Source organism: Xiphophorus hellerii, chromosome 20, assembly GCF_003331165.1.
Source record: "Xiphophorus hellerii strain 12219 chromosome 20, Xiphophorus_hellerii-4.1, whole genome shotgun sequence".
Taxonomy (NCBI): Eukaryota; Metazoa; Chordata; class Actinopteri; order Cyprinodontiformes; family Poeciliidae; genus Xiphophorus; species Xiphophorus hellerii.
The window spans coordinates 11,744,101-11,771,791 of record NC_045691.1 but is presented as its reverse complement, the minus strand read 5'-3'; the positions used below and the strand labels follow the sequence as shown (position 1 = coordinate 11,771,791).

Sequence of the window (27,691 nt, the reverse complement as noted above, 5' to 3'; positions counted from 1 at the left end):
ATACTTTAGATCTTGAATTGTTTTCTTTTGCGCAACATTTTTTTTTAAATAGAAAAAGCACAAACCAAGGCAAAAAGAAAGTACATCTTTTTTTCTTAATCTGTTTATTTTATAGATCCCAATAGATATTTGTAGCAAAGAAAAAAATCCAAAGGATATAAAAACCATCTTAAGACGTACAAACGCACCTTCCAAATACTAATATCATATGCTGACTTTAACACAGGGAGGGTATAAAATCAGTTTCTTTTGGTGTAGGGATTTGGAGAAATCCTTCCTTTCTGTATCTGTATTCATTTGACTGTCTCTTTGTGTGTTTTCATTTCCCCGTCGGCCAATCCAGCATTTCATTAGTCCTCGGTGCCAACACCACATTGTCTTAGATCCTGTCACGGCTTTGCCTTAAGCTAATACCCTCATCTCTCCATGTACATCTTGTTCCCATTCTCCACTCTTGCCTTCCCTTCCTCTAACCTTAATTTGGCTTTCCTTTCTTCATTTTCCTTTCTCACTTTTTCTTACCCTTCTGAGGTGCAGGCTCAGGGCTCTTCCCTTCAGCAAGAGCCAGTTGTTTCTTAAGGTCTAAAAGTTTGGAAACCTCTGCTGTGATTATAGCCTTTTCTGCTTTCTGGGATTTAAGCGCTCGAACCTTGTCGCCCTGTAATAAAAAAAAAAAAGAAGATAATTTTAGATTTTATTCTAAAATAATGACTCAACATGAGAATTCATTTTTAAATGAAAAAAAGGAAATAAAATAAAATTTTTATAACTATGAAAAAAACTTAAAATCTACAAAAGATGATTTTAGCTGGAAATACAATCAAATGTCGCTGTGTTGAGTTTAAGCTTTTATTTTTTTAGAAATCAAAAGTTTTATAATCAAGATAGAAAAACAAAATAAAGAATACTTGTAAAAAACTGAAAGCACTTTCAATCTTATTCCAACTGACAGATTATTGATACTATTTGAATTTGATGGATTGGTAATATTTCGCTGCATGCTAGCGATCTAACCTGTTCGGCTACAGCTTCCGCCAGCTGCTTGGCTTTCTCGGGATCCGATCCGTCGACCACCTTCACCTCTGCAACAACGGGAGGAGCAGGAACTGCAGCGGGCTGAGTGCTAGCAGTAATCTGAAGGTGTAAACAAATAAACACGTGTAGCAGGTGTTGCAGTGATCGTTTCTACTGATTTCTTTGACTAAAAACTCAAAGCGTTGGTGAGATTCTGTAAGTTATAAAACTAGAAAACGACAAATCAAACCAAGATGAGTAAAAAGGATCCATTTCAAGACATTAGCTGCTAGAGTTAGTGATGGAATTCATTAATCTACACTGACAAGCAGCAGATTGTGGACCCACTCAAAAACAAACGCCACTCAATACCTTCTTATTAGATGGTTCGTCTTCAGGCTAGAGGCAAGGATTAGAGGGATTATTTTTATCTATATGATGAATGCACCATTGATAATTTATGCATTTAAAATACATTTTCTCTCTATCTTGCTCTTAAAAAAAACCAGTCACTCCAATTAAGAGTAAATTCAAACAGATGATGACAGTCTGTGAACGGCTACACATAATATATTCTTATTTCACTTTTCATAAATGATGATGAATCTACATCAATACATGACCAGACTTGAGCTCACTCTCAGACCATTACGCATCATAAACATCAAATTACCTGCTGTCCACCAAACCTCTTCTTCAAAGCCTCGATCTGATCCGCCTCCAGTTTCTGGAATAACGGACTGACCTGGGAATGAAACGGGTTGGGGAACCGAGGCAGTGAGAGACAAAAATTAAAACGAGTAGATATGCAGGAATTTTTAAAAAGTCGATTCAGCCCAAGGCTCATATAGCTCATCTTTGAATAAAGTGGATTATGCAAGATGGTAAATAATTTTCTGAGAGATTTTTCAAAGTTTTGGTCACACTTCATGAAACACTGCACTAGAGTAAAGGAGTGTCTACATAAGCTTTGCATGGTCTTCAGTGACGTTTCCTATCCTTTACATAAAGGCCAAAGTCACCAATTATGACAGTCTGAACAGACAAGACACCACAATTAGACCCAGATGGTCAAATGGCCTGAGAGAAACTTGTTTGCTGGAAGGTGTGTGTGTGATTGTGTGTGTTCACGAAACCGCATTGCTTTCAACAGTTCTGAAATCGTGACAGACTGTTGCGTTCTCATTGTATCACCCTGCTTCAACAGTGCTGCGGATTCATGTGTCTGCGCAGGTGCCACTCGTGTTTTCTCTTTCGTCAAGGTCACACTCACGGTGCCGATGCGGTGGCCCGCTCTCAGGGCGCACACGAAGGTGCCGGGGCCTTGCAACATGGTATTGATGCAAGTCTGAGGAGCGTTGAGCTGATCCCTGATGGTCTGGCTGACCGCTGGCATGTAAGGCAGGAGCATCACCGACAGCAAGCAGGCGATATTCACAGAAACGCCCGTCACGGTGCCGGCGCGCTGCCTGAAAAGAACAAACAACTCGCATCACCTAATCAGACATGTCGGAAATGTGAACACAGGCATAGACGTGGTGAGAGATTCTGACTCTGGATAAAAATAACACAATTTCATGCAAATTGTAAAAAATATATATATTAAAAGTGAAAAAAAATTACTTACTTGTATTTAAAACTGAAATGCAACAATTGTTCTTAAAATAAAAAATACTATTAGAGAAATAAAGCAAATTAAAATACTTAATATTGGTTATTTGATAAAGCTTAATGTATGTAAGCCTTCACATTTACACACCTTGTTATTCTGATATTTATAGAGTAATACTTGAGCTTGCCAACTGAAGAATTAAAAACAGTCTCATCCTAATAACACTAACTGGCGGTCATCACAGCAACAAAAACGAATGCATTTCCAAAATTAAAACGAGATGGGAAAGGGTCCACGAGGGCTGCCAAGAGACCGACAGCAACAATAAAGAAACTGCAACATATAATAGTTATGTTGTACAATATAATAATCTGTATCCAAACTATAGAAGCTTTTTCTGTCAACTAGAACAAGTAGGTTGAGCAAAAATGTCCCAGAATTTGGTCTAAACCGGAAGTTTTGGGCCACAATGCTAAACTTTAGATTTGCTAAAGAAACAACAGTAAGAGGGCGTTATGACTGAGTGCTTCAGGCAGCAACAGTCACGTTTCCTTGACCTGGGTGTTTTGTCAAGGATAATGAAACCATGAACTAATAACAGTCAAAACATTCAAGAGTCTTCTAGAAAACATAAACTAAGATTTTTTTTTTTCAGCTGTCCAGGCAAACCCCTAAATCAACTCCAACTAATGCAAGGTAGAAAAAGTTAGGAAATTCTATGCATTTATCTTGCTTCGTAAAGCCTCGAAATGCTCGTTTTACCAGGGGTGTGTAGATTTTTCACTACATGTTCTTGTGTAAAACTTCTCACCTTTCTGACTCTCCTCCCTTTATTTTCTTCCAGGGCTCATTGACTTGAATGTATTGGTTACCATGGCGAGAAATGTTCAAGATGTGCTTCAAGGCATCGCGGATCCTGGTGAAACATTTCGAACAGAGTAAATACCCTTATTAGCACTCCACTCAAACATGTACATCATCTAACTGTACTCCCCAACCGATCAATTAAACTACTGAATTCTGTAAAACTGAACATCTTACTTGACTTTGTCCATAAGCTGGATGTACTGCTGCAGCTCCCAGCCCACCACAGCCAGGAGCTTCTTGTCTTCCTGCTGTAGCTCCATCGCAGGCACACATCCTCCAAAAAACTTGGTCACAAACATCCCACCCCTGGAAGAGAGAACAAGATTCAGACAGAACAGATTAAGACCTGGCCAGAAAAAGAAACTGAGTTGGAAATGAACAGAAAATCATCGAGGGGGGGAAAAAATGAGTTGAGGATGAAACCAGCGAAGGACATGCTACTTGACTTGCTAATCTTGTATAAATTATACATTTTGCTGTCTTATCTACCACACCGCCTTGCCGTACAGTTATGCAGCGTACTGCCTGAATGCAGTCGCATCTGAAGCAAGTAATTCTTCTTAAGTTTCATGTGTAGATTTTTTATTTTCTGTCTGATGCAACACCGTGTTCAATATTTTACATCTCTAATCTGGCAATTTAGACCAAAGAAAAAAGCCGCTACAGATTCACTTAACTGTGGTAAAATTAATTTTATCGTTTGTTTAGTTAAATTGTCGATCCTTCAGCTATTATTTTTTAAATGTATAAACTGTTGAATAAATTGTATATTTGCTTGTCTAATTATTTCCCAGACTGTACCCTAAATGCTTTTAATAAACACCAATCAGAGTGCAGCCTTGACTGAAAGTTAACTGTATAAGATGGATGCATTTTCACTAATGATGTGACTCAGGGACTGGATCTGGGGAAGGTCAGAATTTCTTTTCTGAATTAGCAGAACTCTTTCCACCTGAGGCAGGATGCAATCTGCAAGATATTTTGCAGCCAATTAGACATCAATGTTGCTGCCCGAGACCAATTTTGAAGATCAAGGTACTCTGGAAAGAAGCTGCTGAGAAATATCTTTGAAGTGGGATTTAACATTGATCTTTTAAAAAACATTTTAGACGAGGTAATTAGGGCTAAATTACGCCATCCCAAATAAATTTAGAAAACTAGGGTGAGCGTCTTGTAATAGTTAGTGATGTAACTGACTTTTTTCCCAAAGAGTACAACACAAGTTGTTAATTGGACTTGATGACAGTGTTGCTGCATATTTACTTTAAGTGAAACCCTTGTAGGAAGAGTGAGCAACTTGAGATGCATTGCCCCAGTTTTTCTCTCGGCAATGATTGAAAACTATTGAAGTAAAGCAGAATAAAACAACTGCTTTACAAAAACACTCATGTACATCAAAATTCTCCCCATTTTGACACACTACAACCAAAACCTTAAATTTAAATTATTTGAATTGTAGGTGGTGTAGTTGGTAGCACTTCTGGATGCAGCAAAAATAGCTCATGGATTTTAAACGTCAGCCTGGAGTTTTTCTGTATGGAGTTTGAATGTTCTCCCTGTGTGTGGGTTATTTCTCCAACAGTACAAAAACAAGACCGTTAGGTTAATTGGTCTCTCTAAAATTGCCTGTAGGCATGGTTGTCTGTCGTGCGCAGACAGACAACCGGTTGCCTTGGCGACCGGTCCAAGATGTACCCTTGGCCGATGACAGGAGAAAGGCATGTTTCTACGCAACTCTGGCTGAAATCTTTGGGTGTTTTTGAGCTTTTCAGTTTTGTCCTTCATCCCCACAGCATGATGCTGCCACCACCCTGTGTTTTTTAGGAGGGATGGTGTGTTCAGGGTGTAGTGAAATAAAACGACACACAGGTGGACTACACTTATTAATTAGGTAACTTTTGAAAGCAACTGTTTGAACTGGATGATATTTTGGGGTATCACTAAGGGGGGCTGAATACATATTCTAGTCACACTTTTTTTTTTAATTTGAAAACATGTCTATTTCTTTCCACTTTGGTTAAGCACTACTTTCTGTTCACATAAAATATCACATAAAATAACTCATAACTATGAGTGACCTAAAAGCGATGCATGTACACAGTAGGATTTCTGAAAATACTTGAATTTTGAAGCTCTAAAGAGGTTATTCCCTTTCAGCTGAATGCTAAAGTTCATAAGAGAACAGAGATCGTAGCTAAGCTCTGTCGCCGTTACCTGTTGATGAAGTTCCCCAAATTGTTGAGCAGCTCAGAGTTGTTCTTTAGGGCCATGTCAGCCCAAGAAAAAGCTGAATCTTGTCCTTCTGGACGCACATACAGGAGGTAGAACCGCCATACGTCCGAAGGGATGCCAGTGTCCTTCGCCATGTCACCGAACACACCGACACCACGGCTCTTTGAGAACTTTGTGTCCTCGTAGTTCAGATATTCTGAGGAGTTAAGAACCCATACATCAGGGATAATGATCAGCAATAGCTTAGCAATCAATTATGTAACAACAATTCTAAGTTTAACAACTATTCAAGAACCTACAACGAAGTCAGCTACATACTCGCATAACTCTCATTACATAAATAAATAATAAAGTGATCAAGCTGATCAGTGGTAGTAGGAGCTTACCAGTAGCAATTAGATGGCTGACCAGAGTGTAGTTGTCCTGGGCTCCCAGTAGGGAGCAGGGAAACACCACACTGTGGAACGGCACATTGTCCTTCGCCATGAAGTTGTACAGCTCCACCTGGTGGCAGAGATAACGCTGCATCTTAAGGATGACATCATATTAGATCATCGTGAGATCATCCAGTTCAAAGAGGACTTATCTGCTCAACCCAGCCACCTCCCCCCTGCACTTACAGGGCATCTCACTCTCATAAGAAAGCCTCAATCCCAGGGCTTTACATGAAGAGGGATGAGATGAATGAATGAGGCTTAACAGAGACAGAGCATGTTACAGTTTGGGTCAGTTCAATCTACTTGTACATTAACATGTTTGAGACTTGTCACTTTCTTCAAGTTAGATACTTGTTGGTATATATGGGGAAGCTATGCGAGTCCTGAGCTTACAATATCAAACTGAGGTCTGATCACAAAATGTCAAATGGTTCTGTTTTAACATGAAGCAGAGCACAGCTTCGCAAGAAAGACAGAAAGAAAAGCTGGTATAGATTGTTAATGTTAACACTTATTTCAGGAGAAGGTTGTCTGCCGCAGCTCACTGCTTTTACAGTCATGTGTGCACTAATATGGTTGGGATTTCAATATCTGCTTCACTTTAAGTTTTAAATGGGGTGATAAATAGCACGCTGTTCAACTGAAGGGTACAAAAAAAATGTCCACATGGGGAAATGAGAATTACAATTAGACCCACTCTGGGTGAAAATGAGGGCAAAAATCTGTGTCAAGCTTATGTGTTAGTCCTTTGTATGGCTCAACAGTGTCTGATACCTGATGAGGATTTTTCCACCACTTTTCCCATTCGTTGGTGTAGTTGGCAGTAATAGACAGATAACCAATAGGAGCATCGAACCAAACGTAGAACACCTACAGAGGAACAAAGTCATGTTTCAGTAAAGAAATTAACTGTGGATAAAATGTTAAATATTTTAGTCATTATACAAGGTAAGATTCAAAACAATCTGAAGTTTAAGGTAAATTACTCAAACATAAATTGAAGGCTTTGGTTTTCTAAATTTGAAAAATAAATACTCAAAACACATCTCAAGTATGCAAATCAAGCAAAGGATTTAAGAAAGTGTAAACCAAACATGAATACAAGAAAAAAAGAAAAAAAATGCTCAGTGTGCAGAAGCCAAGAAAAGTAGAGTTTCTCTTTCTGTATTTCTCTGCAAGTAATCAGAGCAAACCTTCTCTTTAAAGTCTGGGTGAGGTACTGGTGTTCCCCACTGCAGGTCCCTGGTGATGCAGCGAGGCTTGAGTCCATCTCTGAGCCAAGAGCGAGTGATCTGTTTGGCGTTTGCTGTCCAGTCTCCAGAGCTGGTTGATCTCTCTAGCCAATTCTCCAACTGAGTTTCTAGCTGCATTAAAAAAAAAGAAAAGTGAATTCATAAACAACCATGTTAACTTTAAGGTAAAGGTTTAGAATATTTCCCCTGAAATACTCAACTTATGAAATGTTTTTAAACACATAAAACTGGATTAGTTGTCTTGATTCATCACACCTAAAAGTGCAGTACAGCTACAAAAACAAACAAGAAGGAGCATTGCAAAGCAATGGTAAAACTTTACCTTTGGCAGGTCCAAGAAGAGATGTTTGGAGGAGCGGATTTCTGGAGTCTGCCTGCAGACTTTGCACTGAGGTTCCTGGAAGCAGCAAAACAAAAAAAAAAAAAAAAATCAATAAATATTATAATTTATGCATTTAAGATTTCTTATTGAGTTTTCCAAATTTATTATGTATCCTACTGGAGAAGATCCACAGCACAAACAAGCCTCCAATAACAAATAGCACAACATATAACATAATTCCATCTCAAAATGAAAAAAATAAATACACTGATTTTTCCACAAAAGACAAAAAATATTGTATTTAAAATAAAAAGTTGACTTGAGCTGTATGTGAATATTGCAGATGACAACTTTTACAGTAAAACTAAAATATTTTTTATGTTATTTCATTATATTCTAATAATTGAAAAAGGAGAAATTTGAGTTTCAAATAAGCCACAATGACAAAATTTGAGTTTCAGCACAAAGATTCTGTTGTTAGTTCTAATTTCTTGTAACTACAGGTTTTTAGTATTACCGACAGAGCATAAATAAAATGAACATAATTTATTCAAAATAAACAAAATCAAACAAATAGAATTCCAACTAACATATTTCACAATATGTACTTAACTGGAATTTCATGTACTTTTTATAATGCTGACTGTCGGTGCCTATGACGATGCATATGCTTAATTTCTAACATCACTATTGCAATCCTCTTTTCTGTAACAACACTGAATGTTTATAAAGATAGTCAGAAACCTTCCTATCATTTAAAATGGGTGTGTTTTTTTTCTGGTTATTTTCACTTTTAATGCAGACAGAATTTATGAATCTATCTAGGTTTTAATGATTAAGAGAAGAGCCACAAGGTAGCAGGCATAAAATATATATTATTGTTATGAGTGTGAATGTAAAGAAATGTCATTTCTTTTTATGTTTTATTAAAAATGTGTTTTCTTAAAAGCAGATCAAGGAAAAGTTATACTGGACTGAACCTTCCACAGCCACTCACCCTGAGCTCCACGGCGTTGATGAGGCGCCCACACTTGTCACACTGATCACCGCGAGCCTCTGGATAGCTGCAGTGGGGACACGTTCCCTCTACAAAGCGGTCAGCCAGGAAGCGCTGACAGTTTTCACAGCGAAGCTGTTCCACCGTGTCTTCAACAAGAAATCCATTCTTGTGGAGTCGCCAGAATATATCCTGAGCGATCCTGAGACAGAGGAAAAGGGCCAGTTGAATGATTTCTTGAAAAATGTCAGTAATGTAGAGATCCTTGAAAACGTAAAGCGTGGATTAAGTATGCGACAACTGGTTAATGTCAGGATGAGCCCTTGTCACACCAGTTTCAATATTTAGCATGTTACATAAGCTTTGCTGCATATTAAAATGTAAATTTACAAAGTCTATAAAAAAAAAAAAAATACAGCCATTTATATAGTAGGACATCAAGAAAGGAGAGGTCAAGTTATTGACAGGAGGGAATAACTTAAAAATTAAAGTGACAAAGAAAAAAGCAATGGTTTGGTTTTGGGCTGGTAAACCTAAAATCTAAGAGTTAAGCCTCCAGCACTTCTCATGAATCAAGTCAAAAGTCTTTAATCTAAGGGGCTGTTTTTATTTCTTAAAAAACATCATGCTGGAGCTTGATGTTTGATATCTTTTTAAGCTGCTCTATATCAAAGCAAAGGCCTCAAAACAAGAAGTTCGATCGTTATCATTTTTGGTGTACAAGCACCTGGATTTAGGTCTAAGATTCTTTAGAGAAAAGTGCCTCATACGGATGCAATTTCCCATAAAAGATTATCTTTGTGAAACATCTGTGTACAAAAACAATAAAACAAAATCATAATTTCTTAAATGAAGACTGACAAATATCCTAATAAATTTCTCCTAAAATATCTCAGTAACAACTCATTATTTCAAAAGCTAAAATGGCAGCTAACGTATGGAAATAAACATGTATTTTCCATGTGCAAAATCACATGGATTATACATGATTATGCATATATTATAAGTGGAAGTATGCTGATTCTTCCACTTCACATCACAATCATCCAGTTTTAGGATTAGAGTACTAAAATGTGGTTTTAATGAGTTTCATGTTAATAAATGTTTTTCACATGAATAAACTTTCATACTTTTCTGAAATACAGCATTTTTTCCTGTTCAAGGGCCTTAAAGAGCACACCTAAAGAAAACTTACTCCGTCTGCTTCTCAGTGGTGGTTCTCCCAAAGAAGTCAAAGTCAATCTGGAACCATTTGTAGATACTGGAGTGAACAGCATGGTACTTGTCACAGATCTGCTGCGGTGTCAGGCCTTCCTCTCTGGCCTTGTTCTCGGTAGCCGTGCCGTACTCATCCGTGCCACAGACAAACAACACATTCCACCCTTCGCAGCTGGCCATATCTGGGGAAAAATGAAGTAACACTTAGTGGTGCAACAGAGAATGTAAAACTTGAAAAAAAAGGTATTTAAATTCTTACCTGGAGAAAACATCTGCACTGAGGACACAGCCAATGATGTTACCCAGGTGGGGGACATTGTTGACATATGGCAAGGCGCTGGTGATGAGGACATTCCGGTTCCCCTCTTGTGGCATACTGTGTAGGGACATTTAAAAACAAGTTGTTTCTGGATAGCTGCTTTTCCAGCTCTTCGAGATCATTGCAAAATAACATTATATCATCCTCTCCCATGAGAAATGAGGTAGCTTGAAACAATGCCACAAGCGAAAAACAGAACAGCATATTTGAGCTTACATCACTTACACTGGATGTTGCTTTTCAGCTGGATAGGAGCAGGCGTTTAAATCCTTGCTCCAGGTGAGAGCTGCTGCTTCCATCTCCTCTTCTGAAACGGTACGCTCACCTTCATCATTCTGAGCCCAAAACAGTAAATAAAGAAAATTACACTCACCATTAGGCTTTAAGGTTAGTCCATTTTCTTCAAACTGAGATGTTAGTGCTCTTCTTAAGTATGAAGAACATAAAGAGCTATTATTATTTCATTGTTGAAGTTTAAGAGAATAAGTCTGTTTCACTTGAGATGAGGTTGAAATCAATCTGAGCAGCTATTTTATTAATACAATTTTTATCCACATAGGTAGAAATGCTACAAGCAGCAAGCCTAAGACCACAAGTAAATGCACAAGAGTCATTTTATTTTTATGGTACATTTATGGCTTGAAAGGGAAAGCAAAACAAATCCTTGTAGCCTCACATTTAAATTTAACTTGAGGCATACTCACATGTGCAGTTACTGTTAGCTCTGAGGTTCCTACAAATCTATGCTTTTCAGTAAGAACACCTCAAGTTTGTAAAAGTCAAAGTGATGATGTAGCAGATACCTCAGCAGGGCTGCTGTTGCATGGCTGTGTGTCTCTGCTCTGAGGTGCAGGCTGTTTCTGCATGTAGCTCTTCATGGCCTCCAGGCCTTTTCCCTGCAGCACTTTCTGAGCTGCAGACTGACAGCCACGCACCGCAGCAACACGGTCAAACCAAGCCTTTGCTGATTTATGATCACCTGAAAGGGAGAGACAGAGAAATGGAAAGAGAGGAAATAAGATTTGGGAAAGGAAGGGGAAATTTTGCAACTACCGTACTAAAATTAAACAAACTGAACTTACTCAATTCTAGAGAAGAGACGGATAAAACAGGATGCAGGGCACCCCATAAAACAACATCAGCAACTGAAACAGCTTCCTGAAACAAAGAAAAGCAATACTATTAACATTATTTCAAATACGAAAACACAATATTTCAGAATATTTTGATACAGAGAAGCTAAATATAGGGGAAGAAATTTTTTACAATTATAAGTTTCTCTACAAATAATTTGTATTATTGATCAAACAATTCTTATGACAGTATATAGCATCAAAATCTATCTGAAAAATAAATTATATGCATATCCCTTTCATGCATAGTGGTCCCTACAGTGGACAGCTATCTAAAAGCCATTTTCTTGTGCTTCCTGTGGATTTTTATGTTATAAATGCACACAGACCACTGAAGTTGACACTAATGCATCATAAAATATACCATCAACTACTGGCCATCAGCTGCAAATGCAAGAAATTATTTTTGTTAAATACAATATGGCCGACAGACAAAAAAGCATGAGAACAGACCTGGTCCGTCCTTCTACTGTAGACGACTCTTGCAAGTAAAAAAAATATTGTGACATCAGATAACCCCTAAGGAACAATACTACTGATGTATTTTTCAAATAACAACTTTGTATTTGGACAAAATTACAATTGATCACATAAAAATAAAAAAAAATAAAAAAATTATTTTTACAAAAAAAATTTCCTACCGTTTTTATGCCTTAAGAAAAAAATTTTAAAAAATGGAAAAAAAATTCTGACACAAAGGATCATAATTCATGCATGAAAGGGATATACGTTCAAAAGAATAACGTCCTATTGTTTGGTAAAAAAATAAAAAAGTTCACAAAATAAATCTCTGCCTTTCAGGCTTTCTAGAGCAAACTGCTCTTCATGCTGTTCAGGCAAAATGTGCGGAACAAGATTTGCTCTGATGGGCAAAATCAAAGCAGTTCCAAAAATTTAATCTAGCTTGTTTATTTTAGGTAAGTAAACTGAAAAAAGTAGGTAAACATTGACATACAGTATTTAACAGTGGTGTTGCCCCTAGAGGAAGCTAAGGGGAGTTAGAACCAACTCAGTTTTCCAACTTGCAAAGAATGTTTCCGACTCATAAGTGACATAATTTCCACCTCGGGCTTCAAAAACAACTTGAATGCAGCATAATTTGGAAGACACACAACAATTTTTGATTAAAAAACATCTATTTAATTGTTAATGAATTATTATGTAATGTAATCTCAACAATATCATACTGAACCTCTATAAGAGCATATTCAGGTATACATCCTACAGTCTTCCATCCCATCATAGATGACAGGAGCATGAAAAATGTTTTTAAATATGTCTGGAGATGCATTAAAAAGATTTAACAGACTAATTTACAATGGGAAACTTGACGTCAACAAAAAAAGGAACAAGAGAAGTAGAAAGGAAGAGCAGGTAAAAAAATATAAGGTTACAATGACTGATGGCAACAGGCAGGAATAATTTCCTGAAGAGTTGTTTTGAGCCTCTTAGGTGAAGCTTTCCATTATTTAACCTGAGATTTCCTGTTGTTTTTTTTTTTGGTTTTTTTTAGAGGGAGTAGGCATTGATACTGTACCCCAGTTAAATATGCCATGCTGCCCTTGGCCAAGCTTTGGTCCAAGACATTTAGGGGACCCTGGAGAACTTTGGGAACCTCTGACCCTTTTCCCTGAAGCGCTGCCAAGTGAAGAGCCCGTAGCAGTGCAGGCTGTGAAATTAAAGTAAAGCATTATTTCTTTACCTTCATGCTGAGATTCATTAACATGAATCTGAAAAACAGAATTAATTTACCTGGAGAATTGTGGCTTCCCACTCAAGCCACTGATTGCACTGATCACTGGATTCTGGTCCATTTAACTCAAACAGGTACCTGTGTGTCAAACACATGGAGCTCATTCAGCAACAAAATTACAACGGAGAGCACACATTGCATAAAAATAAAATTCATCTAGACAAGAAGAGGTGGGGATTGCTGTAGTAGGTACTGGACCTCTTAAAAAAACTTGGTGGCATCATAAGTAACAAACATTATGAAGCCAGTATTGAAGCAAAATCTTCAGAAAATGATCCAGAAGATAAAGGCTAAATTTATCTTAACTACTTTCTAAAATTTAGAAAGTGGTTTTTAGTCAATGTTTTCAAATGTCCATAAAACTACAACCCAGTCCTACTGACTTATGAATAGAGCTGAAAAAGGTCAGCAACATAAGCAGCCTAGAAACCCGACTCTGTTACACCAGCTGTGTCAGGAGAAAGGTGAAAAGGTTCAGTCTGATTAAACATCAGACAGCCAGAAAATAAAATACATTGTATAACATTTCTGGTTTCAACTGAATCTGCTAAATTTACCCAGAACCCAAAGGAGTTCCTACTGTGTACTTCAAAATATTCAATTTAAAAAGTTCTTCCAAAGATAAATGACCTCAGATATTTGCATAATTTAGTTCACCTGCAAATAGTGTTGGAGCTGAAAAGGTGCTGCCCACTGGGTAGAAAAAGAGTAGGCACAGCTGGACGGGGGAGGAAAGGCACCACCTTCCCTGAAAATAAGAAAGAGAAAATCAAAAATGTGTTTAAAAATGTCACAGGCAATTTTTTTAACAGTACAGGGGAAATGGTGGCTCAGGGGATCCATCTGTTCAAAGCAGTACTGTAAAGAAAGTTTTACCAAAATTTCTAAGCATTGATTAGACAAACTGATAAGATCATATGTATGACAAGTAATTCAAATCATATCTGCTAAATATAGATGTGCAAGAAGTGTATTAAATTATTGATACATCAATATTTTTCTTTATTTTAAAGTTTTCCTTTGCAATCTTTTTCTTCTAATTTTACACATTTAGCTACATCAAATATGTAGTTATTTTATCAGCTTTTCCCTTAGGGGTTGCTACAGAGAATCCTCTGTCTCTTTATTGTCCTCTCAACTGAATCATTAACCCTCACAGCAACAAATTTCATGTCTTCTTTTAACTACGTCCCATGTGGCTTCTTCTACCGATTTAATCATTGTCTTCCCTGTGAATTTGTCCAAACCATCTCAGTCTGAGCTCTCTGACTTTATCTTCATAAAATCTAGCGTAAGCCCTCCAATGCACTCATTCCTGATCCTGTCCATCTTTGTCACCCAAAAAGAACCTCAACAGCTCTAGCTCTGCAACATCCAATTAAAGCCTTCTTTTAAATATCACATATACAAATGCTCACTTTTTATATAGTTATTTGATTTCAGCCATAATTAAAAGACAGACTGTTAGAATAAAAAATAATTAATAAATACACATTCATCTTCTTTATATCAATTATATATTCTTTTCCACCACAACAAGCAAGTAAATGGAGACAAATCTGTAGAGAAAAGTTCCACAGGTTATAATAAACAAATCAAAATCAACTTGTTACTGTTTTAAACTCAGAATCTGTTTAGCTACAACTTAACTGCTATTATGAATGACACAAAAAGGGAACTTGACTCTTCGTGAATATGAATACTACAACAAAACAAACACATCAGGGATGCGAGAGTTTTCTAGTTGCTTCACAAATACACGACCTGTTCACTCCATTCATTCATTCTGACACTGACATACACTGAGCACCTAATGGGGGCTAGTTACGCTGCTAGCTCGGTTCTCCTTACACAGTCACAGCTGTACGTTTCAGCACTCAGTCGCACTTGAAGCACATTTTTGACAAAATATAGAGTATATTACTTACATATAGTCACATAAACAAAAACGAAATATCATAACTATGCTTTACCTTCGTGGTTGACGAACTGAACGCCGCACTGAACTCCTGTTACTTCCAGTGCAGCTAACACCTTCAGACAATGCGGGTTGCCTTCACTAACAAACAACTCCATCAGGCCGGTGGCAGTTCCTCTTGCTACTAAACTGTACACTGGATTATTGTTTTTCTTTTTATTTCTCTCTGAAAGAAGAAGACAGGTGACTCTGGAACTAACTTTGCCGGCGTATGCCGTCCACGCTGATGCAAGCGCTATTAGATTTGCCAAAAATGGTGAAAATGTAGTTTTGAGGCCGTCTTTGTGCCTTTTACAGAAGCAGATTTAGTTCCGTCAAAGGACTACATCTCCCATAATCCTTTTTGTCAATATGGCTGTCACGTTATTAGGTTGACTTGTTTTGTGTTTTAAGGTTAGCACCGCCGGGTGGTAAGACTTTTCATACATGTACAAGGAATGCCGGACGATGCCGTGATAATAAACACGCTTACCTCAAGCTCTGAATTTTCTGTAATGTGATTGGCTTTGACCAAAACTATATTCGACGACAACAGCCAATCACGAACCAGCAAATCTTACACAGTGTAAGCTATTTTCTATCCTCTTAAAGAGCGAGGAAGGGTCTGTCTGTCAGCGTGGGATGGAAATGTCACTAGTTCCCATGAGTTGCAGTTAATTTGCAAAAGTGCACGGCGACGTACTCCCTCTACGTCTCTATTAGCCCAATTATGTGAAGTTATTAATATCTACGAGAAAAGCGCTGCAGACTTAATAGGAAGCATACGCAAATTTCTGGCCAGTTCACTCCAAAACACAACAGAGCTGTCACCGCGTTGCTGTCACTGCTGCTTCAAAGGTGAGTTGTCGAGTGTCGTTTACAGCAAGAACTATGTAAATGCTATTTTTTGTTTGTTTGCGGAAAGCAATTTAGCTTTCATCCTTCAGTTGAAATGTATATTCTTCAGTTTTATTCTTAATATAAACTAACAAACTGTTTCTCTGAAAAGAAGTTTAATTACAACTCTATCCAATATTTACAGGGTAATATTTACTGAATTTTCTGCGTCACTACTCTGCATGTTTAATAAAGTTGTTAGTGTTTTTTAAAGTTGTCGGAAATTTAAAACTTGAGTTTTGTTTTAAGATTGGTTTTAAAAAGTTCCATTAATACTCAAATGTCCTGAGCTATGGTACACATTGATTATCCAAAAAGCTAGGTCTCACAGGTCATATAGGTCTTGCACGCAGGTTTATAGTTACTGCAAAAAATAAATGTACTTTTTCCACAACACACTTTTCCCACTATGATTATATTAATGTACTCAGAGTCTTTTGCTTCACAAATGCTTAGAACTTTGAAAAAAACCACAAATGCATTTTTAGCCTCCAAACATTTCCTGTGGAGGAGCTTCTTTTTAGAGTTTCCATTTCAGCACTGCCTTACAGTTACATATAACATGGTGTATCATTATTACCACAGCTATGCATTTGTCCTGCAGACACTGATGCCCTATTCCCTCACATTGTAATGTTCCAGAAACAATGCTCTCATTTTTTTGTCATATTTTTTTAAACCCACACTGATAAGAGTCCTTTTACATGTGCCTTATTTTGTGCAGATATATTTGCATGCATCTGCATGCAAAGCTCGCCCATACCAGTGTATGGACAGGTTAACCACAGTGAGTGATGGAAACTGCTCGCCTGACGCATTGCATTTTTGTTGTTTCATAATCATTCTTAAGTCCTTGCAAAGCTGGAGATTTTCTCTCTTTCTGCCAGCTTATGACGACACAAGCTTGAAAGATTAATGCCATTTGCAACTTTTCTGCGCCCTGTACCTCGAGTATTAAGAGCAGAGTTACAAACGCCCCATAATTGCATGATGGCCCCTCACACATTGCTGTGGATCTAGTGCCACACAGATATTGAGAGACTGTTGTATCTGACATTAAGTTGCATTTACTGGTCAGATCACTCTGGTGTTTTTTGTTTTGTTTTGTTTTTTTTGGTCTGTGGGATGAGCATACAGCTTCTCGCACACAGTCACTTGTGTGGGAAAATTAAGATGATGTAGGTCAGCAAAACCTCCTCTAACCTCTTTGTTAGAGAAGCCGAACACTGTGCTGCTGAACCTGTGTTAAGTGAATTCTTGTCCTTTTTAACAACTTTGCAACTGTCACCTTTCGCATACGGGTTTGTCTGTTTTGCTGCTCATTTCAGTTGCAGTTTTGTTTCTTCATCTGAACATGTCACTTTGCATGGCTTTTATTTTTTGGGCTGATACATTTTCTCTGTCCAGCTTTTCTTCATTCTTTCTGTTTTCAAGTATGTTAAGCCAGAGCTTGTGATTTTTTTTTTCTTTTACTATAATCGGAAAGGTGAAAAACTTTGAACTGCCACAAATATCTTTTCTTCTCCTCTGTATAAACTAAATCCTTTGCCTATAGCACAAATTCTCCAGACCTTCTGAAGGTCTTTTAAAGTTTTTCTTTGGATGTCTGCATTGTCAGTACACCTTTTTGACATTCTTATTCACCTCTTAACCCTTTTATAAGTGTAATTCTTCTACGGTTTCTTTAATAAGCCGTGCAGCCCTGACCTATGAATCATTAAAGCATTAAAGGACACAACTTCAGGAATGAATCAGTGCTTTAAAGATACCAGATCATGCAAAAGTAGTCATACACCTCAACCTTTCCACTATTTGTCAAGTTACAACCATTAGAACAGATGTGGTTGCAACTTGACAACTAGCACATTCTAGTTTCTAGCATATGCTAAAAACTAGCTCGTGCTTGAAACTAGCACTAGCATGTGCTAGTTTCTAGCATATGTTAGTTTCCCACATGCTGTTAGTTTTCCACTACTAACAGCATCTGTTAGTATGTGTTAATTAGGGATAGTGAGCACACTAGTGTGTGTGTGTGTGTGTGACATAAGGAAAAGACAAAACAAAATATTCACAAAACTGAAACTACATCTGACCGATTTCCACCTTAGTTGATTCATCTGTTATTTACCAACGTTTTGTCAGAGATATAGCTTCATTACAGTGAAGTCATGCAGGAAGTGATTTTAAAGGAAGGGCGTCTATTTGTCAAATTACTCAAGGACTGGCCTAACAGTCAGTGGCCTAAAGCTACTTCAAGATAAAAAGGTATTATTTTTTTTGTTGTCTACATGCAGGGAGAAAGTGAGGAGAGAAGCAAAAAGTGAATGCCACCAGAAATAAAAAGTCAGGAGAAGTACTGTCATAGTTAGGCCTGCATTCTGGAGAGGGGTTTTAGGGATTTTCACCTGAATTAGATGAAGAAACAAACCGCCGTGTCAGTGATGACTGCATTTTAGATCCACAGCAGTGCAGCATGTGTAGACCATGCACAGCAGCAGAAGAGAACACCATCTCATATAGACTGGTGTCCCCAGATCTAAATATTACCACTTGTGATTTTCTTAGTTGGGAAAAGCATCAAAATATTAAATAAAAAAAATTGGGGCATTAGGATGTTATGAGAAAACATCCTCTCAAGAGTTCAGACTTTTTCCAAAATGTAGACAAGAGCTTGGGAGGATCATGAAAATTTTTAATAATAGTAAAAAAAAAAAAAAAAAAAAAACAAAAAAAACTTACAGCAGAAGCACAACAAGAACAGTACATGCCGCACAGGTAGCATAATGTGCAGTGAAATGGAAGAATCCAGTACTTAACAGTGAGTAAATTTATAAGGCAGGGATAGAAATTACAAGGCTGTAGATGAACTCATCAGGGGAAAAGTGGTACAGCTGTGACAGGGAGGATGCAAGGAAACTTTTGGAGGGAGGTTAACAGAGGGAACTGAACTAAAACTCAAAGGATCTTCAAACCAAAAGGGAAAGATCTGACAATATTCTAAGAAAATAAATCCAAAGGTACTACAAACTGCTTTTCAAAAGTTAAAATTAAGTTACTGTCAGGTGCTTGAGTCTTAATTAATTATGTTTTTCTCTTATTATTGTTGTGTGTTAAATTTGAAGACTCATCAGCTGATTTTTATTTCAGCTTTTGGCAGTTAAGATGCAAGATCTCATTTTACTATTACTTACTTTGCTCTGCTTTAATCCAGATGAATTGTTTTATGTTTAATATCAGTTATTTTTGTTGAGAAGCATAGTCAAGCTGACAGAGTAAGTGCTATTACGGTCTTCAAAGTCCCAAAAATAAATGACTGAGATGGTTTAAAATGTTATTTCACAAATTTAAAAGTGAAGACCGAAAACGCTAATTATTAAAGTAGTGCATAGTAAAAAGTTTTAGCTTTTGCTCACTTTTTTATATCTTTATTTAAGTCCAAGGAAAATTGTCCCCACTTGAAAAAAATAAACCCTTAACCCCTCTAGGGGATAAAAGTGATGCCTGTCTGTGTTAGTGCCATTGAAATCGGAGGTCTAGCTCCTTTTCTTTGTGCCTCAGCTCCACGCACACTTCGGCTGTGTGCAGCTGAAAGTGGGTCTTCGACTTGCTTGATAGCTTTTGACAGCTCACTCTCATCCCTGGTGGATCAATGGAGCTCACCACTCTTCATTAGAAACATCAATGTACTGCACATTCCCACAGGCTCAGCAACGACCCAGCAGCTCAGCCAGTGAAAATGTATTTATTTTTTTATTCTATAAAAAACCATTCAGGCTTTATGGCTTATGTATTTTTTTTTTCTTCAGGTGAAAACCAGAGAAATTGCTTGGTTTTTCACATTGGTGCTTTTTTTTAAAACGTAGCCTGCATTAATGTTCAAGCAACATTCACATATGATTGTGATTATGATTATTTTGATTAGGAATACAAATGTTTTACTACTTTTTATACAGCACAGAACAACAGAAAATTAATTATTTTATATTTTTTTATTAATAAATACGTGGATGTATTTTAAGGCACACCTCAAAGATTATGACTGTCTACAAATTTGTGACATGATGGGAAAGTCAAAAAAGTTGCCACATTTGTTCCATGTCCAGGAAGGAGACCGACTCTGTGTCAAGACATAGAAGACAAAAAAATAAGACATTCTATGAAGATTTTGGAGCTAAATCCTAGCTAGGAAGATAAAACTTGGGTGAGAATAATTCCACTAAATAGTCAATGACATTAAACATAAAGCCCTGATCTCAGTCCCACAGAAACTTTAAACAATATGCGAGATAAGCTGCCTACAAACTTGTTGCAGCTGTTCAGCAAACTATTGTGGGAAGCTTATGAAAGGATACTCAAAACATTTGATCCAAGTTATAAGGAAAATATATCTAAACTTTTTAAGTTAAAGAAAGTAATAAAACAATGTGTTCTTTAGTTTTTTTTAAGACAAATTGAAATTTTAAGTGTCATTTGTTCGGTTATGGTGTCATTATTAGGAAAAGCTTAGTTTGTATGCTTTTTATTTTTAAAGGCTTCTTCTGTGGGGTGAATGGTATTTTTTCTTAGATTGTTTATGCTGTGAAGAAGATAAAACGCAACAAAAAAAAAATAGCACGGTAAAAGGAATAAATAAATGGACAGACTAACAGTGAAACCTAGGAGAAGAGATTCGTTTGTAAATGTTACTACTTACATTTCAAACCGAAAACACATTATTTATTTAGATTGTTTTGCCATGTTTGTAGTTAAATCAAAGCACTTTTTGGCTAGATATTGTATAGAATATGAGCGGTTTTAAAGTAAAATTGATCTGTGTGTATAGGATGTTTTGCTTTTATTAAACTGAAATATACTCATTACTTTTAAACACAAACTGTATTATTTACCTTCCTTTTTTCCTAAGTGAATTTAAAAATGAAATCCTTGATTTATTTTTATTCAAAAGCTCAAAATGCCTTCTGGACAATTCTGCAGTGTTTTGTAATTTGCATGAAAGGCAAATGCCTTGTTTCTTATTTATGTATTTATTTTTTCTGGTTGTTTTTAATGTTTATATTGAAAAAGAGGGACCTGGAAGTTGAATATTATTGAAGTGAATTTTAAAGAAGTTCACTACACGTCGATGGAAGCTTCAGGGTTTATTGTAAACACAAGTGTTGCGTCAGCAGTCTCTTGAAATGATGGCATCACACGTGGAATATTATTATGTGCAACAAGGTGAAAAAAACACAGTGGAGACACTAGTGATGGCAGCAGGTCACAGAGGTTGTTGTCATAGTGGAAATAATGAGTCTGAGCCAATGGCTGCCTTACTGTCATCATCTGCCTTTCGATTGGCCCTCTGACAGTTTACTCAGCTAATCACTGGAAGAATTCAGCCTACATGTTTGGTAGCATATGTGTACACACACACACACGCATTCGTACACACATTTGGCAGCCAAATGTCTCACTGGGAAAATGTAATGTGTGTTTCGGTGAGTCTCTCTGGTCCTACCATTAATAATGCATGGCTTTGGGAGGATGAAAGGCTGTTTTGGCTTGAGGCATGTGTCTCATATGAAGAGAGAGACATCATGGCCGGTAGTTATAACTGTACATCCACAGAGAAAGTGAATGCTTCGTCACATGGCACATCAGCAGCACTGTACTTAAGGCTGGAAGTGGATTTATTTTGGGGGTAAAGAGTGAAATACGGTAATCAAATATTTAACATGAAGGGATTTTTTTTGTTTGTTTTGTATGGTTTCAAGGTAGGTTGAATACTATGTCTTTACAGTGCACTTTATTAGATACACCTGTTCAGTAATCTGGTTAACACAAATGCAAATCAGCCAATGATATGGTAGCTGCACGTCTAGGCATGATAAAGGTGATTTGCTGAAGTTCAAATTGAGCAGCATAATGGAGGGAAATGGGATTTAAATGACCAAATGTGAAATTGATGTTTGGGCTTGTTATAAATTTTCAGAAACATTTGATGTTCTAGGATAGTTACACAGCCTGACTCAGAAATTTGGCAAATAATAACAATAATAATAAGCCAATCAGCAGCAGTGCATCACACAAAAAATACCTTACTGATGTCAAAGGAGAATAGCAGAAAGGTATCAGTGGCTGAAAAAATCACTTGTTACATTTGAGGTATGCTAAATAAAATACATCTGAATGCACAACATGTCAAACTTTGAAGCAGATGGACAAGAGCAGCAGAAGATCACACACAGTGCCGCTCGTAGGAGATAAAAATAGGAAATTGAGGTGATAATTCACACAGGCTCACCAAAATTGGATGACAAACTGAAAAAAAACGTTGCTTGTTCTTGATTTAAGCAGTGACATTAAGATTTAGGGTCAGAAATTAGTATAACATTGTGAAACATGGACCCATTATCAAAAGTACATCTGTGCCTTAATAGTTTTAATTGAATTATGCATTATTAAGAAATTCAATAGAGGTTTACATACGTTTTCAAACTCCTGTGCCTCATCTTTAACAATGTCGGTCAGTTTCTCCATTATATTATAGGACATATTTTCCTTCACCCACATAGTTGTTGTTTGTGTTTGGTCCATTTTCTTCATGTGAAAGCTATAATTCTTCCAAATTTAATCAATATATACGAGACAATTGTCTGTGTGTAGACACCCACTAGATAGTATTTTGTATTACATGGCACTTGTAATCCAGTAATATCTACTAATGCCTAATATACTATCATCTTCCAGTATTTCTGGTGTTTGAAGTAGTCCCCTATAACTGAGACATGGTACCTTTTACTTTCAAAACCTGAAATGCCAGGGGACCATTGATTCAGCTTTTCTGGTGTAAACTGTGTCCTCATATCTCATATATCTCATATATTTTCATTAATTGTTTAAAACTTTTAAACATGTGATTTCCATTTTTGGTTTATTTTACTGACCCATCTGTCAGATTCAGTACTTGGTGGGAGGTCATAATGTTACAGCTGATAAGTGCGCACAGATAGTACCACGTTTTTTGTTTTTTTTCAGGATTGATTTCTGAAAGCTTTTAAGCTGGCTTCACATTTATTTCATGACTTACTCCCTTTTTTTTGTAAATCCAGAATGTGTCCTGTGATGCAACACTTCACATCGCAAGCATCATAGCACCACTAGATTGGGTTAAAAGTCAAATTTAGCAGGCGATGGTTTGCTAACAGTAATCATGCACAGGAAGGATTCATCCTGCTCTTGTGAAGAACATGAGCACAACTTGTTTGTCTGACACTGGTGCGGTAATTAAGGTTAAAGTCTTATGTCTGGCAAGTTTCCCCTTATTTCTTTGTGATGCCTTCGGTAATAGAGCTTCATATGTAAATAAAGCGCCTTGCTCATGCATGAGTGTTTTCCATGTGTATATGTGAGCGTGTGCACCAAACCCTTTGAAGTTACTCATTCACTCTATATTCCTTCTCTTCCGATGTCTCGTCTCTTTGAACAGCATGTAGGCATGATTATTAAAGCTGCTCTCTTTCGACTTCAAACATATGGGATGAATATGGATATGATGTGACACCAAGCCCTTCACCAATGCCCTGTCTGTACTTCATTTCCATTCCTGTCATGCAATAAAGGTTGATAGGCTCTGCGTTAAACAATCTCTGTGGGAACTAAACCTGTCATTCACTGGCTTGTCTTTGAGCTGGCTTAGGCAGTTATTACGTAGCTTATCGAGAATGACATGAAGCTGCAGGGGAGAATTAGATGTGGAATTTTATTCTTATTTGTCTTGTCATTCTTTGCTTTTCTTTCTGTCATCTCACATGCTGTGTACATCTTTTTCTGGAGTCTTCCTTTCATAATTTATTGTGTTGAATGAATTTTTGCTTTTTTAGCTGTTTTCCCCTTGCCTAGTTTTCACATGAAACATGCAGGACAAAGACCACAAATGCCACCAGTTGTTTTTACTTTAAACTTTGACCTTTCCCAGAGGAAAATATATATTCCTCAGTTGTCTGGGTGCAATTTAACAAACCAGCAAAATGTTTGGTTTTTGTTTAACTTTAAGGGCCCAAATTTACCACTGAGCTTTAGACAGCTCATTTTTATTATGGTATTCGCGCTTACTTCAGCAGAACACAGAACTATAATACCTGAGATGTAATAAGGCAGGCCTCTTTTTCAAAGTGCTAATGAATGCTCTAATAATGTGCATAAGGTAAAATCTGTTTATGTGTAATTTTTCACATGGGAATAGATTGTGTGTGTGATCTAATTCTGTTTCTTAACAGAAATAGCATTTTGATCTTTTGTACTCAATATTTAAGAATATATTGTTGCAAGAACAATATATTGTATTTACAAAAAAATACATACACTGTATGTCCAAATACAGTATGTTAGAAAAAAACTCAGACTTTGATTGGGCACTACTAATTTTCTCATGACTGCAGTAACTATATTATTTCAGTAGCTGATTAAGCTAATAAAATTTTGAAAATATCATGCATGCTAAGGTAAGCTACCCATTCACTTTGTGTGCAAGAGCTGTAAGTAAAAGCCTAATTTGGCCAGCAGTTGTTAACCACAAAACCTCTTTGCAGAGCTTTACTTGACTTCACGACGGTGGAATTAGGCCTCCACCTGTGTGTACAATATTACAATATCGTAAAATCTTTCCTGATATTAAAAGTAGTTAGGTAGCATAATAAACCTGCAATATTTTGAATTAATTCACTGTTAACATCAACGGTCAATCCATTTTTTCACTCATCTCCAGTGACACCATTAACCAGCCATCTGCATTTGCGTCAATAGGTCAATCAATCACCTTTGATGTTTTGCAGCTTTTATTTGGTTATTGCACTGGTCTGGTATTGCTTGATCACTATGTTGTTGATGAAGTTCAGATATTTGCATGGGTGAATCCTAAGCAGTCAAGGTTTTTTGTTTAATTAATATTACCTTTTGTTACACTACTGGACACATCAGCAAATGTAGGGTCAAACTGGGTGCGTAGGGACTGGATATTTTTTTTCTGCACATGTAATTGCTTGCATGCACATGCATGAACAACAATGAATGCAATTTACTTTCTGCAGAAAGGGCTGCTAGCTTGTGTCCATTTTGCAGTTTTTATGCCCCACCCTCTCCTGAATCATTAGTCTTTTATAAATATCTGGTAGTAAAAATGTATGGAATTACTTCTATAGGAGTACAGTCAGTCAGTTGTTTCATGTTCTAGCACAATAATAAATCACAACTTTTTCAGAGTTATGTATTCTGGTTTTGTAAAATATACTTTAAAGAAATGAGATCACACTGTTGCAACGACTAGTACTGCATTTTGCGTATCAAGCAAAGGTAAAGAATCGTCCTGTAATGAATTTTTCTAACTAACACTTTCACAAGTTGAATTATACAAATGAGTCTGCAATTAAAGAAGGCTGCATGCAGAAATGAGATTTTGCATCCTGCAAAAAGCTCTTCTGTCAGCTTGGAAACTGACTGATGAAGCAACAAACTGTTGATTGCGATATTTTTTGTGGTTTATGCTTCTACATTATACAATGTAGAAGCATAAACTATGGCCGATTTGAGATTCTTACGTTATGGCTACCATGAGTAAAGTTACCATACTTTCATGGTATTTACTGGTAATTTTTAAACAAATATGTAAAACTTGGTTTTATTTAAAACAATGAAGCCACAGCTATTTATTCTATTATTTAAATATTACAGTTGATTATTTTAGTTGTATTAATAATGCAAAGACTTAATTAAAAAATTAAGTCTATGTCACTAAATTTATTAAATCTTACACAACTTTAGCTGTATTCAAATAAATTTCCTTCATGTGTAGAATGTTATCATTTCGTTTTTCTGTTCTTAGAGTTAAACTGGGAGTAACAGATGTGCACTTTTAGCTTGCTATTGTTTTAAAACAATGTCACCTAATAAAAGTAATACACACATTGATTTTCTACATAATTTTACCATCCAAAAATATTCCCAAAAGACAGAATTTGTCTGTCTTGTAAGCAAAGGAAAAAGTGGACAGCCTTATTCCAGCCAGCTGACTGACAGTGTGACCAATTAGGACCAGTTTTGCCATGCTGCATATAGCCAGAGAAAACTTTGGTACTTTTCCTGGCATTTTTTAAACAACTACATCAGTCTACATAACTCTTTAAACTGTGGGGAAGGTTTGGAGAAAGATTTCTGATGTTTAGAAACTTACTTTTTAAAAACCACTAACCAGCCTTTGCCAGCATCAACATTTTTTGGGTTAATGTAGTTTTCTTTTTCAAATTTATTTGAAAAAAGACCTGACATTAATGACAACAATGCCATCACATCTTTCATTAATGAAAGATAATGTTTTGCATAGCCAGTGTTCGGCTATTTAATAGAATCATCATCATTATCATCATAGAAAAAATCAATAACAACTGACTGAGGAAACTGAAAGAGGAAATTCTTGCCATGGTTGTAACATGTTTTTCAGTCTTATCTTGACAACAAAATGCATCAGTGACCTTGCTGGCATAGAAGTACTCTCAGACAGTGAGGTATGCACTCTGGTTATCTTGCATCTCTGCATTCATAAAGTGCAGTCTTTTTATTTGTGAAAAGCATGCAATATTAACATGCAAAAACACCAAGATGAAGTACAAAAGCAATGATGGATAAACCACACACAGCACTCCCTACTAGGGGCTATCCATTCACTGATATTTTTTCCTTTAGTGCTGTTGGCATGTCATAAGCCCCCATGCCCTCACTTCCTGGCTTATGCTGCCCCCTCCTCTCAGCAGCCATTAGGTCTGTCTCTGACACCATATGGCCTTCTCTCTATGTTGGGGATGTGTGACGACAGTGCTCACTATGCTGCTAAGTCTTCTGGAAATAGAAACATAGTCTTACCCTATTTCCTCTTTTCTGCATCCTCATTACAAGTATTATTTATTTATTTTGCACTAATTCTTTCTTAAAGATTAAAGAGTTTAGTTTTTGCAGTGATAAAATGGTGCATTTGCATTGAGATTTTATTTGCCTTTAGCCAAATGTCCACTAACATTACTGTGGTGAATCAGAGAAAACTACTATAATTAAAATCTTGAGTCACAGAATGACGAAGGCCAGCACTGTTACAGACGCATCTTCACTCCCCTTGGCAGACAGATCTGCCTTTTGAGAGGATCATATCAAAGCCCAGAAACATGCAGACCAAATGATTTTACTTATTTGACTAGCTTCTTTTAAACACAGCAGGAGAGAATTGTATATGCCTCTGCTCTTGTCTCTGCTGGTAAGGTTGCCTTACAAATGTTAATGTAGATGCAAGCTTGTAGTTACAAGATGTAGTAGTCTTAGTCTGCAAGTTTTTCTTCCTTTTTTGACACGTATATCGAGAAAGAAAGACAGGAAAAGGCAAACAGGTGTGTAGTAGTGTCACTGATGTGTTTCCTGTTTGTGCATGGGGAAGAGCTCTTTGTGGACGGATTATATCGGAAGGTATTGCAGCATGCTATGTATCTTTTTTCTTTTCAAACAAGTATATGATGCAGTTATTTCTGTTTTATTTTAACTGTAAATTACATCTCACTGAAAATAGACTGGAGAATAGTAAGGGAAAAATATCAGCCGTAAGCTGCACTTTGAGTAATCGAAGTTGCAGTTTTCTAATTTGTAATGATAAATAAAAAACATT

General features: G+C 36.8%; 2 protein-coding genes across 2 annotated transcripts in view; one reads left to right on the top strand and one right to left on the bottom strand.

The window, feature by feature from the left end:
• Positions 1-87: 87 nt before the first annotated feature.
• On the bottom strand, positions 88-15,385 carry mars1 (methionyl-tRNA synthetase 1). Its single transcript, XM_032549379.1, is given in 23 exon segments — positions 88-658; positions 1,015-1,134; positions 1,387-1,413; positions 1,688-1,759; positions 2,288-2,483; positions 3,438-3,542; positions 3,668-3,799; positions 5,708-5,921; positions 6,112-6,229; positions 6,937-7,032; positions 7,356-7,526; positions 7,738-7,812; positions 8,735-8,936; positions 9,930-10,114; positions 10,116-10,134; positions 10,212-10,328; positions 10,497-10,606; positions 11,075-11,250; positions 11,354-11,429; positions 12,942-13,073; positions 13,157-13,235; positions 13,815-13,905; positions 15,131-15,385. Coding segments are annotated over 23 exon segments (2,766 nt in total). The 5' UTR covers positions 15,234-15,385; the 3' UTR covers positions 88-508.
• A 330-nt stretch (positions 15,386-15,715) lies between these two features.
• arhgap9 (Rho GTPase activating protein 9) overlaps positions 15,716-27,691 on the top strand; it is a 58,225-nt gene continuing 46,249 nt past the window's right edge. Inside the window, 1 exon segment of the mRNA XM_032549952.1 lies at positions 15,716-15,972. The gene's annotated coding sequence lies outside the window, so the exon portion shown is untranslated.